Genomic DNA, 11,761 nt, shown 5'->3' on the forward strand with positions numbered 1-11,761 from the left:
AACTTTCAGAAATCTCTGCTGTTATGGTAGGTGGATTCGATTACCAATCTCCTAAAAGGGCAAGCTGTTGTAAGGGCCTTTGAGCAAACCAAGTACCTCACACCAGCTCAAGGATTACAAGGTAAGGTTTAAAAAATCACAATTAGAAGCAGTCGGGAAACAGGTGGGAAATAATAGAGTCATGAAGTAAAAGCATAGTGTAAGAAGAAAATGGGTGCTCATGTTTCATAATTCCTTTCATATTAATTCCATTTTGATAATTTTTGAATATATATAAAAAGTCAGTATAGCATCTTTTAAATGTCTTTGCAAGTTTAAAATGTGCGATGCCTATAGGGGCTAGAATAAATAGTAATAAGTTAATTGAAGAGATGTAAGTGTTGCATATGTGTGGAGTGTTTCAACTTTTGCTGAAACCAGCTCAATGTCTACTTGGTTGTAGCCCATTGGTGGGGGAACGGGTTTCGAGAATGTGCTTTGACAAACAGAGCAGCCAAACAGAACAAGATCTAGGACCGCCACTTTCTGACATCTAGTTTCAGATGTTGAAAACAGAGTGTTTATCTAAATTTGCTCCTTTGCTTAAATGTTTGTAAGAAAATAATGTTAGCCTTTCTTTTTTAGATTTAACCAATTTTCTCCTGTAATATAACTAGAGAAAGTACCACCATGCTAATAACCCAAGACAACAGGAATGAAAGAGGATCCTGGAGCTCACAGTTTGTTAACTGTTAGGTAAATGGTTGAAACTTACCAGTCATTTTCTGTATTTATTTAGAATTTCAGCAGGAAATGGAACCAAAGCTGAGTTGTCCAAAAAGGTTAAGGCTTCACATCAAGCAAGACCCTTGGAATCTTCCCAGCAGTGTCCGGAATCTTGCTCAGAACATCAGAAAATTTGTTGAAGGTCAGGACGAAAAGCAAAGAACATTACATAGCATTAGCAATAATCATTTAAAACCAAAAGTTCAGTAATGCACTGATTACTTTTTGCAGTGTTTCAGGTCATGAGGAAAATCAAAGAACTGGAAAGGGTGAGGGAGGAAGGAAGCAAAAGGAAGAATAGGCTTATACAGCCTTGTGTTCCGAGGGTCTAAATGATGTACACTGTATCATGGAGAATATTCTCAATGAATAAAGTAAGGGCTCACACTTGGGAGGACACGGAATGTGGAAAGTTTCATATTTTGTAATATGAAACAATATCAGCAAAATTTCTAAAGGATTCGCGAAAGTCATGAAGCTAAGTTTTATGGGAAGTCTAAAAAATTAATTGTGAATCTGCAAGAATCGAAATAATAGGATAGGTTACATCATTGGTTTATAAATTTCTTTTTAATATTTGTCTAAGTTTATTGTTATTAACTATCATGACATCATTTACTCATCCTATAATTGATATAATCTGCAGTTGGAGATACAACATTTCAGGACAACTCTAGTGCATCTGATTATGTGTTGTTTAGGGTCATGGTATTAAGTAGAAAATTCTGAGAGTTTCTAAAACAATTATGGTGGAAAAGATGAAATGAGAAATTTGTTTATTTTTTAAAGATGCCTAATTCAGTGATTTTCTTCCCAACATTAGACTGGTGGTTGTCGATGTCTGGAGCTATTTTTTGGTTGTCACAGTTGTGGGGGTGCTACTGGCATCGAGTGTGTAGAGGCCAGGGATGTGAAACATTCTGCAATGTACAGGACAGTCCCTCACAGCAAAGAGTTCTTTGGCCCAAAATGTCAGTAGTGCTGTAGAGGTTGAAAAACCTCTACAATAAATAAGTATATGCCTGAGTTTAAATTTTTATTCCTGGGGTGCTGGGTGGCCCAGTCATTAAGCATCTGCCTTCGGCTCAGGTCATGACCAAGTCCCGCATCGGGCTCCCTGCTCCGCTGGAAGCCTGCTTCTCCCTCTCCCACTCCCCCTGCTTGTGTTCCCTCTCTATCTCTCTCTGTCAAATAAATAAAATCTAAAAAAAAAATTTTTTTTAAAATTCTTCAGTCACTTGTATGTCAGGAGAATTACAGTGGACCCCCAGTCACTGCCATCTTAGAGAGAGTTGTATACTTTGCTGATGAAAGAGAGCTCTTAAACTGGATAGGGTCTGAGCCTGTGACATAACTCCTTTGGGCCTCAGTTTCTTCATTTACTAAATGACAGAAATGTGTATATGTTCTGTGATTACTAAGTCTTCTGCCTCAAATTATACTCAGATATAACAGCATAGATACTCTTTAGGCGTCAGTAGAGGAAATGTTTGTACAGATATGGAAAACTCCACCTAAATCACAGCAATACTATTGTGTGATGAAATCATTCATTTTTGACAGCTGGATTTCTTGGCTTCATTTTTATTTTATAGCTAAATATAATGGTTATTTGTGACAGATTATAACATCACATTTAATGAAAAGTCTGAATTTAAAACCTCCCAAAATAATGAATAGCAAAAATGATAAACACACTTTTTTAAAGATTGCTTCGTTTAAGTAATTTAAACATATATTTTACTGAGTAGAAGGTTTCTGTTTTTTTCTTTTTGCAGAATAAGTGCCAGTATCATAACACTCCTAGAAATTATAATTCATGAATCTAAATGCACTTGTTCTCTCTACCCCTGAAACTAATAATACACTATGTGTTAACTAACTTGAATTTAAATAAAATCTTGTAAAAATATATAAATGCATTTGTTCTCATTTTCTTTGAGGTTCTTTTTTACATTATAATTGTTTTCAGAGTAAATGCAATATCAGTTAAGAACAGAGAAATCTTTAAACCTTTCTTGTTTTGTTTTCTGAGGAGATTTATCTTTAAGATATAAACTTTTTCTAATGCAGGATAAAAAACTTAATTTTTAATAGTATTCATTTTAAAAATCTTACATTTTCATCTTAAGTCCTGCTTTTATGCCCTCAATGCCTCACACATATCACAATAAGCAGGTGTAGGAATGTTAACTCTTTACATATATTGATTGATGTATGTCGTGAATATGGATGCCACTCTGGGTCAGGGGAGCCCAATAGCTTGAGTGTGGTTGGGTGTGCTGTATCTTCCAGTGAATGGTGTGGGGAGGGCTCTTTTCAGAATTTAAGTTACATCCCTGGTTCCAAGTTTTAGTGAGATGCAGTTATTCTTTGGGTAAGTGCTGTGGTTGTCGCTATGTTAAGTGAGTCTTTAAAAAATGATTAATCACTGGTTCAGACCAATGGACTGTCAAGGATGAGGTCAAGCTGTCATTTCCTGGTCCTCTGTGTTGTCTGATCCTATTATATAGGATGGAGGCAGTGGCATTGAGATCCTTATAATCAACTGCTTGTTGTTTGGAGGTTCTCTGAAGTAACCTCACCAATTCATTACGAATTTATTCTATTCAACTTAAAGTAGTTTTCATTCTACTTCCCAATTGTCTTTATATAATGAAGGGTTAGGTCTTGGCTAGAAATTCAACATAATGTCACCTCGCCAGAATTTCATGGTTTATATATGTAGCTGGGATAACCCCATTCTCATGTTTCTGTAGGGGAGGACAAAAGTAATTTTTTTTCTTCTAACCTTCTAGGTTCTTTGTCTGGGCCCTATAAAAATCAGTCAGACAAAAGACAAATTAACAAGGGGAACGCATATAAATTTATTGAATATGTTTTACATGATACAGGAGACTTTGTAAGGCAATGAAGACCAGAAGAAATGGTTAAACCTGAGTGCTTTTATACTGAGTTTGATAAAGAGTAAAAAGCTTTGGGAAAATGTGATACGGCAAAATGGTATGCACTAAGGGTAGTAAACTGGGGAAACTTAGCAAGGCCTGTTCCTCTCACTATCCCTCTATCTTTGGGAATAAGGATGCTCCTTTCCTCTGGGATTGGGAGGGCACTTCTCACAAAAAGGTTTTATGACCAGCTTCAGGAGAGTAGGGGGAGATCAGAGAGTCCTCCATACACCTGCTGTTTGTCAAATTCCTTCAGCTTATTCCTTTCAGTATACCAAATTGCCATATTTTGGGGTAGCATGTTCTTTTTCTTTTTTTAAGATTTTATTTATTTATTTGACAGAGAGAGGCAGTGAGAGAGGAAACACAAGCAAGGGGAGTGGGGGAGAGAGAAGCAGGCTTCCTGTTGAGCAGGGAGCCTGATGTGGGGCTCGATCCCAGAACGCTGGGATCATGACCTGAGCCAAAGGCAGACCCTTAACGACTGAGCCACCCAGGCGCCCCTGGGGTAGCATGTTCTGAACCTCATCATTCATTCATCTCTAATTTCAAAATATCTTATCAAGTATATACCAAATGGTATCAAAATATAATAATTCTATTGTCTTTATGTAGGAAGCACTGTTACAGTGCCATTCCTAAGCTACATCACACTGTGCCATTCATGTGTTCATATCTTAGCTTGCCAAACTGAGGGTAGAAGACAGCAGAAAACACAGTGGGCTAAGTGAGGGATAGATTCATTTTGTTGTGTCACTAAGCACTAAGATGATGCCTGCCTCCTGCTTCATCTCTACACTGATGGTCTCAGATTATGGTCTCAGATTATCAGCCAACTGAAGAAGTTTTTACTAGATTGGTCTTTGTCCCCTTTCCTGGCACAGAATTCCTAAAACTCTTGGAATTTCCTATGATGGGAACTACAAAGGTATCTTTTGTTATGCCAGTGAGGTGACTTCTGGAAAACTTCTAAGGATGGGAGCTGGTTGCCAAGGAAGCCAACCATGTGATTAGAGAGTTGGAACTTTCAGTCCCACCCCCAACTTCTGGAAGCAGAGAGGAGCTGGAGGTTGAGTTCAGACACCAATGACCAATGATTTAATCAATCCTGCCTATGTAATGAAGCTCCTTAAGATCCCAAAATGATGGGGTTCAGAGAGCTTCTGGGTTGGTTCTAGAAGAGTGGTGCATTCAGAGAGCATGGAAGTGCTGCACCATATCCCCATGCCTTAGTCAGCACATCTCTTCCATCTGGCTCCTGAGCTATATACTTTTGCAATAAATGGGTGATTTAGTAGGTAAAATGTTTCTTGGAGTTCTGTGAACCACTCTAGCAAATTAATCAAACCCAAGAGAGAATCACTGAAACCTCCGATTTGTAGCCAATTAGAAGCATAGGTGACATCCTGGACTTGCAGTTGGCATCTGAAGTGTGTGTGGGGGGTGTGGGAAGGCAGTCTTGTGGGACTGAGCCCTCACCCTGTGAGATCTGATGCTACCTCCAGGTAGAAAATGCCAGAATTGAGTTGAATTGTACGATACCCAGATAGTGTTAAACGATTGCTTGGTGCTGTGGGGAAAAAAACACACATTGGAATTGGTGACAGACTTGGACCCACCATCACCTTAAATTCAAATGTTTATTAGTAAACACATTTTCAATTCTTGCTCCCTACAAAAATTGTGCTCTTTTCAAAATCTTCCATTGTTTCAGCAACTTAAATTTTTTTCTTTTTTTTCTCTGCCTTTGTCCCAAATATCCTAAAGAGCTTCTTCCTTTTTTTTTTTTTAATCAAAAGTCTCTACTTTTCCCCCTTTTTCTTCTTACCTCAGTAATTGGAACAGTTTTCTGGCTAATCCCCTCATCTCTATCTTTTCTGATTTATATATTATTATATATTATATTCAGCTTCCTAAAAAACTATGTTCATAATTTTAGTACCCTGCCCCAGAACCTTACAGTGATTTTTCTTTCTTTTTTTTTTATTTTATTTATTTATTAGACAGAGATAGAGACAGCCAGTGAGAGAGGAAACACAAGCAGGGGGAGTGGGAGAGGAAGAAGCAGGCTCATAGCAGAGGAGCCTGATGTGGGGCTCGATCCCATAACGCCGGGATCACGCCCTGAGCCAAAGGCAGGCGCTTAACCGCTGTGCCACCCAGGCGCCCCTACAGTGATTTTTCTTAGATAAGTCTAAACTCATCAATCTGTTGTTGGATGCCATTTTTCAATGAGGCTTTCTAATTGTATCCCAATCTCAGTCTCTAAATCACATAATAAAATCTTTTCTGTGCTAGATTGTCGGATGTTTGGTATTCATTCTTTACTATATTGTCTTGCTAACACTCATTCCCACTCTCAGGATATGTACCTACTCCGTACATTGTAACTTTAAAAAATATTTAAAACCATTTTCAAGACTCAGAATTGTATACCAACTTTTTAGCTGGATTCAGTTTATAATAATAACAGTGCGTTACAGATACACAGCATGTTAAATAGTTTTCCAAGGCTTTTAATATATATCCCCATTTATTTTTATTTTTCCGACACAGGCCTATAAAATAGATAATATAGGTGTTATCATCACTTATGAATGAGCACCTTGAAACTGAAATTACGATTGACCATTGAACAGCATGAAGGTTAGGGGCACTGACTCCCTGCACAGTCAAAAATCTGCATATACTTTTTGACTCCCCCAAAACCTCACTACTAAAAGCTTACTGCTGACCAGAGCCTTACTGATAACATAAACAATCAGTTAATACATATTTTGTATGTTATATGTATCATATACTATATTCTTAAAATAAAGGAATCTAGAGAAAAGAAAATGTTAAGAAAATCATGAAGAAAAGAAAAATACACTTACAGTACTCTACTGTATTTATTGAAAAAATTGCACATATGAGTGGACCCATGCAGTTCAAACCTGTGTTGTCCAAAGGTCAGCTATGGTTTAGCCATTTTCTGAAGACCGCAAAGCTAGTACAGGGGTACCCGATTAGCCACTGTTTTGCTTTCCTTGGTTTCAGTTACTCTTAGTCAACCACAGCCCAGAAGCAGATGATCCTCTTTTATGACTTATCTGTAGTGATCAGTAGTGGTCTAACGCTATGTCGTGATGCCTACATCATTCACCTTACTTCATCTCATCACACAGGCATTTTATCATCTCACATCATCTTAAGAAGGATGACTACAGTACAATAAGATATTTTGAGAGAGAGAGACCACATTCACGTAACTTTTATTACAGTATATTATTAGAATTATTCTATTAGTACTTATTGTTAATCTCTTACTGTGCCTAATTTGCAAATTAAACTTTGGCATATATATGTACAGGAAAAACCATAGTATATGTGGGGCTTGGTACTATCTGTGGTTTCAGGCAACCAGTGCGGGTCTTGGAATGTCCCACGTGGATAAGTGGGATGTCTATAGCAGATGAGTCTTGTGACTATTCATCCAGGATACTTTCCTGCATCTGAAATTCTCTTGTTCTTGTGTTCGCACTTGTAAAATGTCATGTCCTCTCGAGTATCTCCTATATTTCTTATCAGGTACTTTTGTCACTCTGAATCTATTGTGAACCTGTTTAGAATAGGATGCAACCTAAACTTTTTATTTCCCATAACCCTGGGCACAAAAGAAGCTCTGTATGTTTTTATATTAACTTACTGCTAGTAAACTATTTACCAATTAGAAGTAAAGCAATGAGTATGAAGTTAACACACATCATTTATCAAACATTTGTGATTGCCCTTGTTTGGAGATGGGTTGGGAAGAAGAGTATTTGGAAATATTTAGTATTGTTCTGCCCTTTAGGGCGGTTCTTGACATATAGATGGGAAAGGAAGTCTAGAGAGAGAGATTATACACAGTGTATATATTACATATATATTTATACAGTGTGTATAACATATACACTGTGTATATATATACACACATATACACACTATATAATCTATAAATATAATCTGTATAATTACAATCTATAATTCTAATATACAATGCATAATGTATGTATAATTATATATAAAGATTATAAAATGCACATGTAATCTTTAAAAGTTTAAGTAACTAAGAAAAAATGCTGTTTAGAGCTTATTGATCAAGACCATAAAAGCTACAGGAATTTAGAGAACACCATGCAAACTACAGCAGTTAAGGATTACTTAACAAAGGCAGCAGGATTTGAATAGTGTTTCACAGGCTAATTTAATAAACTGTAAGAAATTTTAGCATCTTGAGCAATGGATAGAATTTATATAGGCAGATAGGACGAATAGCATGTCAAGTAAATGGGATTTTTATTTTCTAGTATAGTAAGATTGTGCTAATTTTTACTTACACAATTAAAATGTGGCGCTAGTGGCAGAAAAAGGCTGAACAACTAACTCTTAATGTTTTCTTTTTCTGCAGAGGTAAAGTGTAGGATACTCCTGGCTCTTCTTGAATATTCAGGTAATATTTTTGCATTATTTTTACTATTTGAAATTATTGTGGTCCATGACCTTAGAAGTCTTATGATACCAAGGAAATGCCTTCAACAAATTAGATGGAAATACAATCCCTACTTTCGCTAAAGCCTTGCAAAGATTTTTTAAAAATACTGAGTTTTAATAAAAACACAAAAACATGCTCATCTTTAATTATTGGTACAAACATGGAAACGTATATATTTATACAGAATATAATTAAAAAGGAGAAAGGGAGCAGGTTTTGGTAAAGTAGATTGTGCAAACGGAATTGATTGTGAAACTATGTCTAACTTTTGTTTATGAACAAGGACATAGGTGGGCTCAGATTCAAGGGGTGGAAAAGCAGACCCGTACTTTGGAAGAAGGAGTCTTTTACAATCTACCACACCTGGAAAATTTAAATTATAAGTGAATGAATGAGTCAAGTTAACCAGAGGGCTTTTTTTGTTTGTCATCTGGTTTTTGCTTTAATTAAACAAGTCGTTGTCTTGCTTTTTGACTGAGTAATAATAATAACAAAAATATCTTACTTTTTTTAGTTTTACTAATAACCACACAGTTATAGACCTTATATTTATGGATTTCCTTGGGTACTCATGATCACTCTATGAGAATATTGTTATCTTTCCACAGGTTTAAAAGTGAAGAAATTAACATGCAAGCCGATTAATAATAATAAATAGAAATGGTATTCATTCAAATGTATTTTTGAGCATGTGGAAGGTTAGATGCTTGATTGAGTAAATGCATAAGTAGTAGGTGGCAGATGAAATTCAAACTTAGTTACGCTGATTCCAGAAGTGCTCTTGGAATGCATTGCTTTAATCATTAATATTCAAATAGCTATTCTTATAGATCCTTATTCTGATTTCAATTTTATTTTTCTATTCCTGTCATAAGTCTCCTTTTTCCTACTTTGTTTACTCAGTCTTTTTTTCCCTCTTATATATATGATGGCAGCAGAATGGAGCCAAATTACTCCATATTGTTGGCTACAGAATTATGCTCTCCACTTGAAAAGGCTGGATTGTGTCTGCCAAATAATATTTATATTTTTATTTTTTTAATGATTTTTTATTGTATTATGTTAGTCACCATACCGTACATTCCTGGATTCCGATGTAAAGTTCGATGCTTTATTAGTTGCCTATAACACCCAGTGCACCATGCAATACGTGCCCTCCTTACTACCCATCATCGGTCTATCCCCACCCCCACCCCCCTCCCCTCTGAGGCCCCCAGTTTGTTTCTCATAGTCCATAGTCTCTCATGGTTCATTCCCCCTTCTGATTACCCCCCTTCCTTTATCCCTTTCTTCCCCTACCGATCATCCTAGTTCCTATGTTCCACAGATGAGAGAAATCATATGATAATTGTCTTTCTCTGCTTGACTTATTTCACTTAGCATTATCTCCTCCAGTGCCGTCCATGTTGCAGCAAATGTTGAGAACTTGTTCTTTCTGATAGCTGAGTAATATTCCATTGTATATATGGACCACAGCTTCTTAATCCAGTCATCTGTTGAAGGGCATCTCGGCTCCTTCCATGATTTAGCTATTGTGGACAATTCTGCTATGAACATTGGGGTGCATATGGCCCTTCTCTTCACTGTGTCGGTATCTTTGGGGTAAACACCCAGTAGTGCAATGGCTTGATCATAGGGTAGCTCAATTTTCAACTTTTTAAGGGACCTCCACACTGTTTTCCAGAGTGGCTGTACCAACTTGCATTCCCACCAACAATGTAGGAGGGATCCCCTTTCTCCACAACCTCTCCAACAATTGTTGTTTCTTGCCTTGTCTATCTTTGCCATTCTAACTGGCGTAAGGTGGTATCTCAGTGTGGTTTTGATTTGAATTTCCCTGATGGCTAATGATTTTGAACATTTTTTCATGTGTCTGTTAGCCATTTGTATGTCTTCATTGGAAAAGTGTCTGTTCATATCTTCTGCCCATTTTATGATTTGTTTATTTGTTTCTCGTGTATTGAGTTTGAGAAGTTCTTTGTAGATCTTGGATACCAGTCCTTTATCTGTGGTGTCCTTTGCAAATATATTCTCCCATTCCGTGGGCTGTCTCTTAGTTTTTTTGACTGTTTCCTTGGCTGTGCAGAAGCTCTTTATCCTGATAAAGTCCCATAAGTTCATTTTATCTTTTATTTCTCTTGCCTTTGGAGATGTGTCGTGAAAAAGGTTGCTCTGGCCGATGTCATAGAAGTTGTTGCCTATGTTCTCCTCTAGAATTTTGATGGATTCCTGTCTCACATTGAGGTCTTTCATCCATTTGGAGTTTATTTTTGTGTATGGTGTGAGAGAGTGGTCAAGTTTCATTCTTTTGCATGTAGCTGTCCAATTTTCCCAGCACCATTTATTGAAGAGACTGTCTTTTTTCCACCGGATGTTTTTTCCTGCTTTATCAAAGATTAGTTGCCCAAAGAGCCGAGGGTCCATTTCTGGGTTCTCTATTCTGTTCCATTGGTCGATGTGTCTGTTTTTGTGCCAGTACCATGCTGTCTTTGTGATCACAGCTTTGTAGTACAGCTCGAAATCCGGCATTGTGATGCCCCCAGCTTTGTTTTTCCTTTTCAACAGTTCCTTGGAGATTCGGGGCCTTTTCTGGTTCCATACAAATTTAAGGACTATTTGTTCCAGTTCTTTGAAAAATGTCCTCGGTATTTTGATCGGGATAGCATTGAAAGTGTAGATTGCTCTGGGTAGTATGGACATTTTAACTATGTTAATTCTTCCAATCCATGAGCATGGAATATTTTTCCATCTTTTTATGTCTTCCTCAATATCTTTCAAAAGTGATCTATAGTTTCTAGGATATAGGTCCTTTACGTCTCTGGTTAAGTTAATTCCAAGGTAACGNGATAGCTGAGTAATATTCCATTGTATATATGGACCACAGCTTCTTAATCCAGTCATCTGTTGAAGGGCATCTCGGCTCCTTTCATGATTTGGCTATTGTGGACAATGCTGCTTTGAACATTGGGGTGCATATGGTCCTTCTCTTCACTACGTCTGTATCTTTGGTGTAAATACCCAGTAGTGCAATGGCTGAGTCATAGGGTACCTCAATTTTTAACATTTCAAGGGACCTCCACACTGTTTTCCAGAGTGGCTGTACCAACTTGCATTCCCACCAACAATGTAGGAGGGATCCCCTTTCTCCACATCCTCTCCAACAATTGTTGTTTCTTGCCTTGTCTATCTTTGCCATTCTAACTGGCGTAAGGTGGTATCTCAGTGTGGTTTTGATTTGAATTTCCCTGATGGCTAATGATTTTGAACATTTTTTCATGTGTCTGTTAGCCATTTGTATGTCTTCATTGGAAAAGTGTCTGTTCATATCTTCTGCCCATTTTATGATTTGTTTATTTGTTTCTCGTGTATTGAGTTTGAGAAGTTCTTTGTAGATCTTGGATACCAGTCCCTTATCTGTAGTGTCATTTGCAAATATCTTCTCCCATTCCTTGGGCTCCTCTTAGTTTTTTTTGACTGTTTCCTTGGCTGTGCAGAAGCTTTTTATCTTGATGAAGTCCCACAAGTTCATTTT

The 11,761-nt window shown here is 37.2% G+C and overlaps 1 protein-coding gene across 2 annotated transcripts in view; it reads left to right on the forward strand.

Moving 5' to 3' along the window:
* PREX2 (phosphatidylinositol-3,4,5-trisphosphate dependent Rac exchange factor 2) overlaps window positions 1–11,761 on the forward strand; it is a 299,061-nt gene that overhangs the window by 189,247 nt on the left and 98,053 nt on the right. For both annotated transcript variants that reach the window (XM_034668152.1, XM_002925213.4), the window contains 3 exons: window positions 31–121; window positions 779–907; window positions 8,146–8,187. In XM_034668152.1, coding sequence (XP_034524043.1) covers window positions 31–121; window positions 779–907; window positions 8,146–8,187 — 262 coding nt within the window. The remainder of the gene's footprint in view (window positions 1–30; window positions 122–778; window positions 908–8,145; window positions 8,188–11,761) is intronic.

Source organism: Ailuropoda melanoleuca, chromosome 9 (genome assembly GCF_002007445.2).
Source record: "Ailuropoda melanoleuca isolate Jingjing chromosome 9, ASM200744v2, whole genome shotgun sequence".
Lineage (NCBI taxonomy): Eukaryota > Metazoa > Chordata > Mammalia > Carnivora > Ursidae > Ailuropoda > Ailuropoda melanoleuca.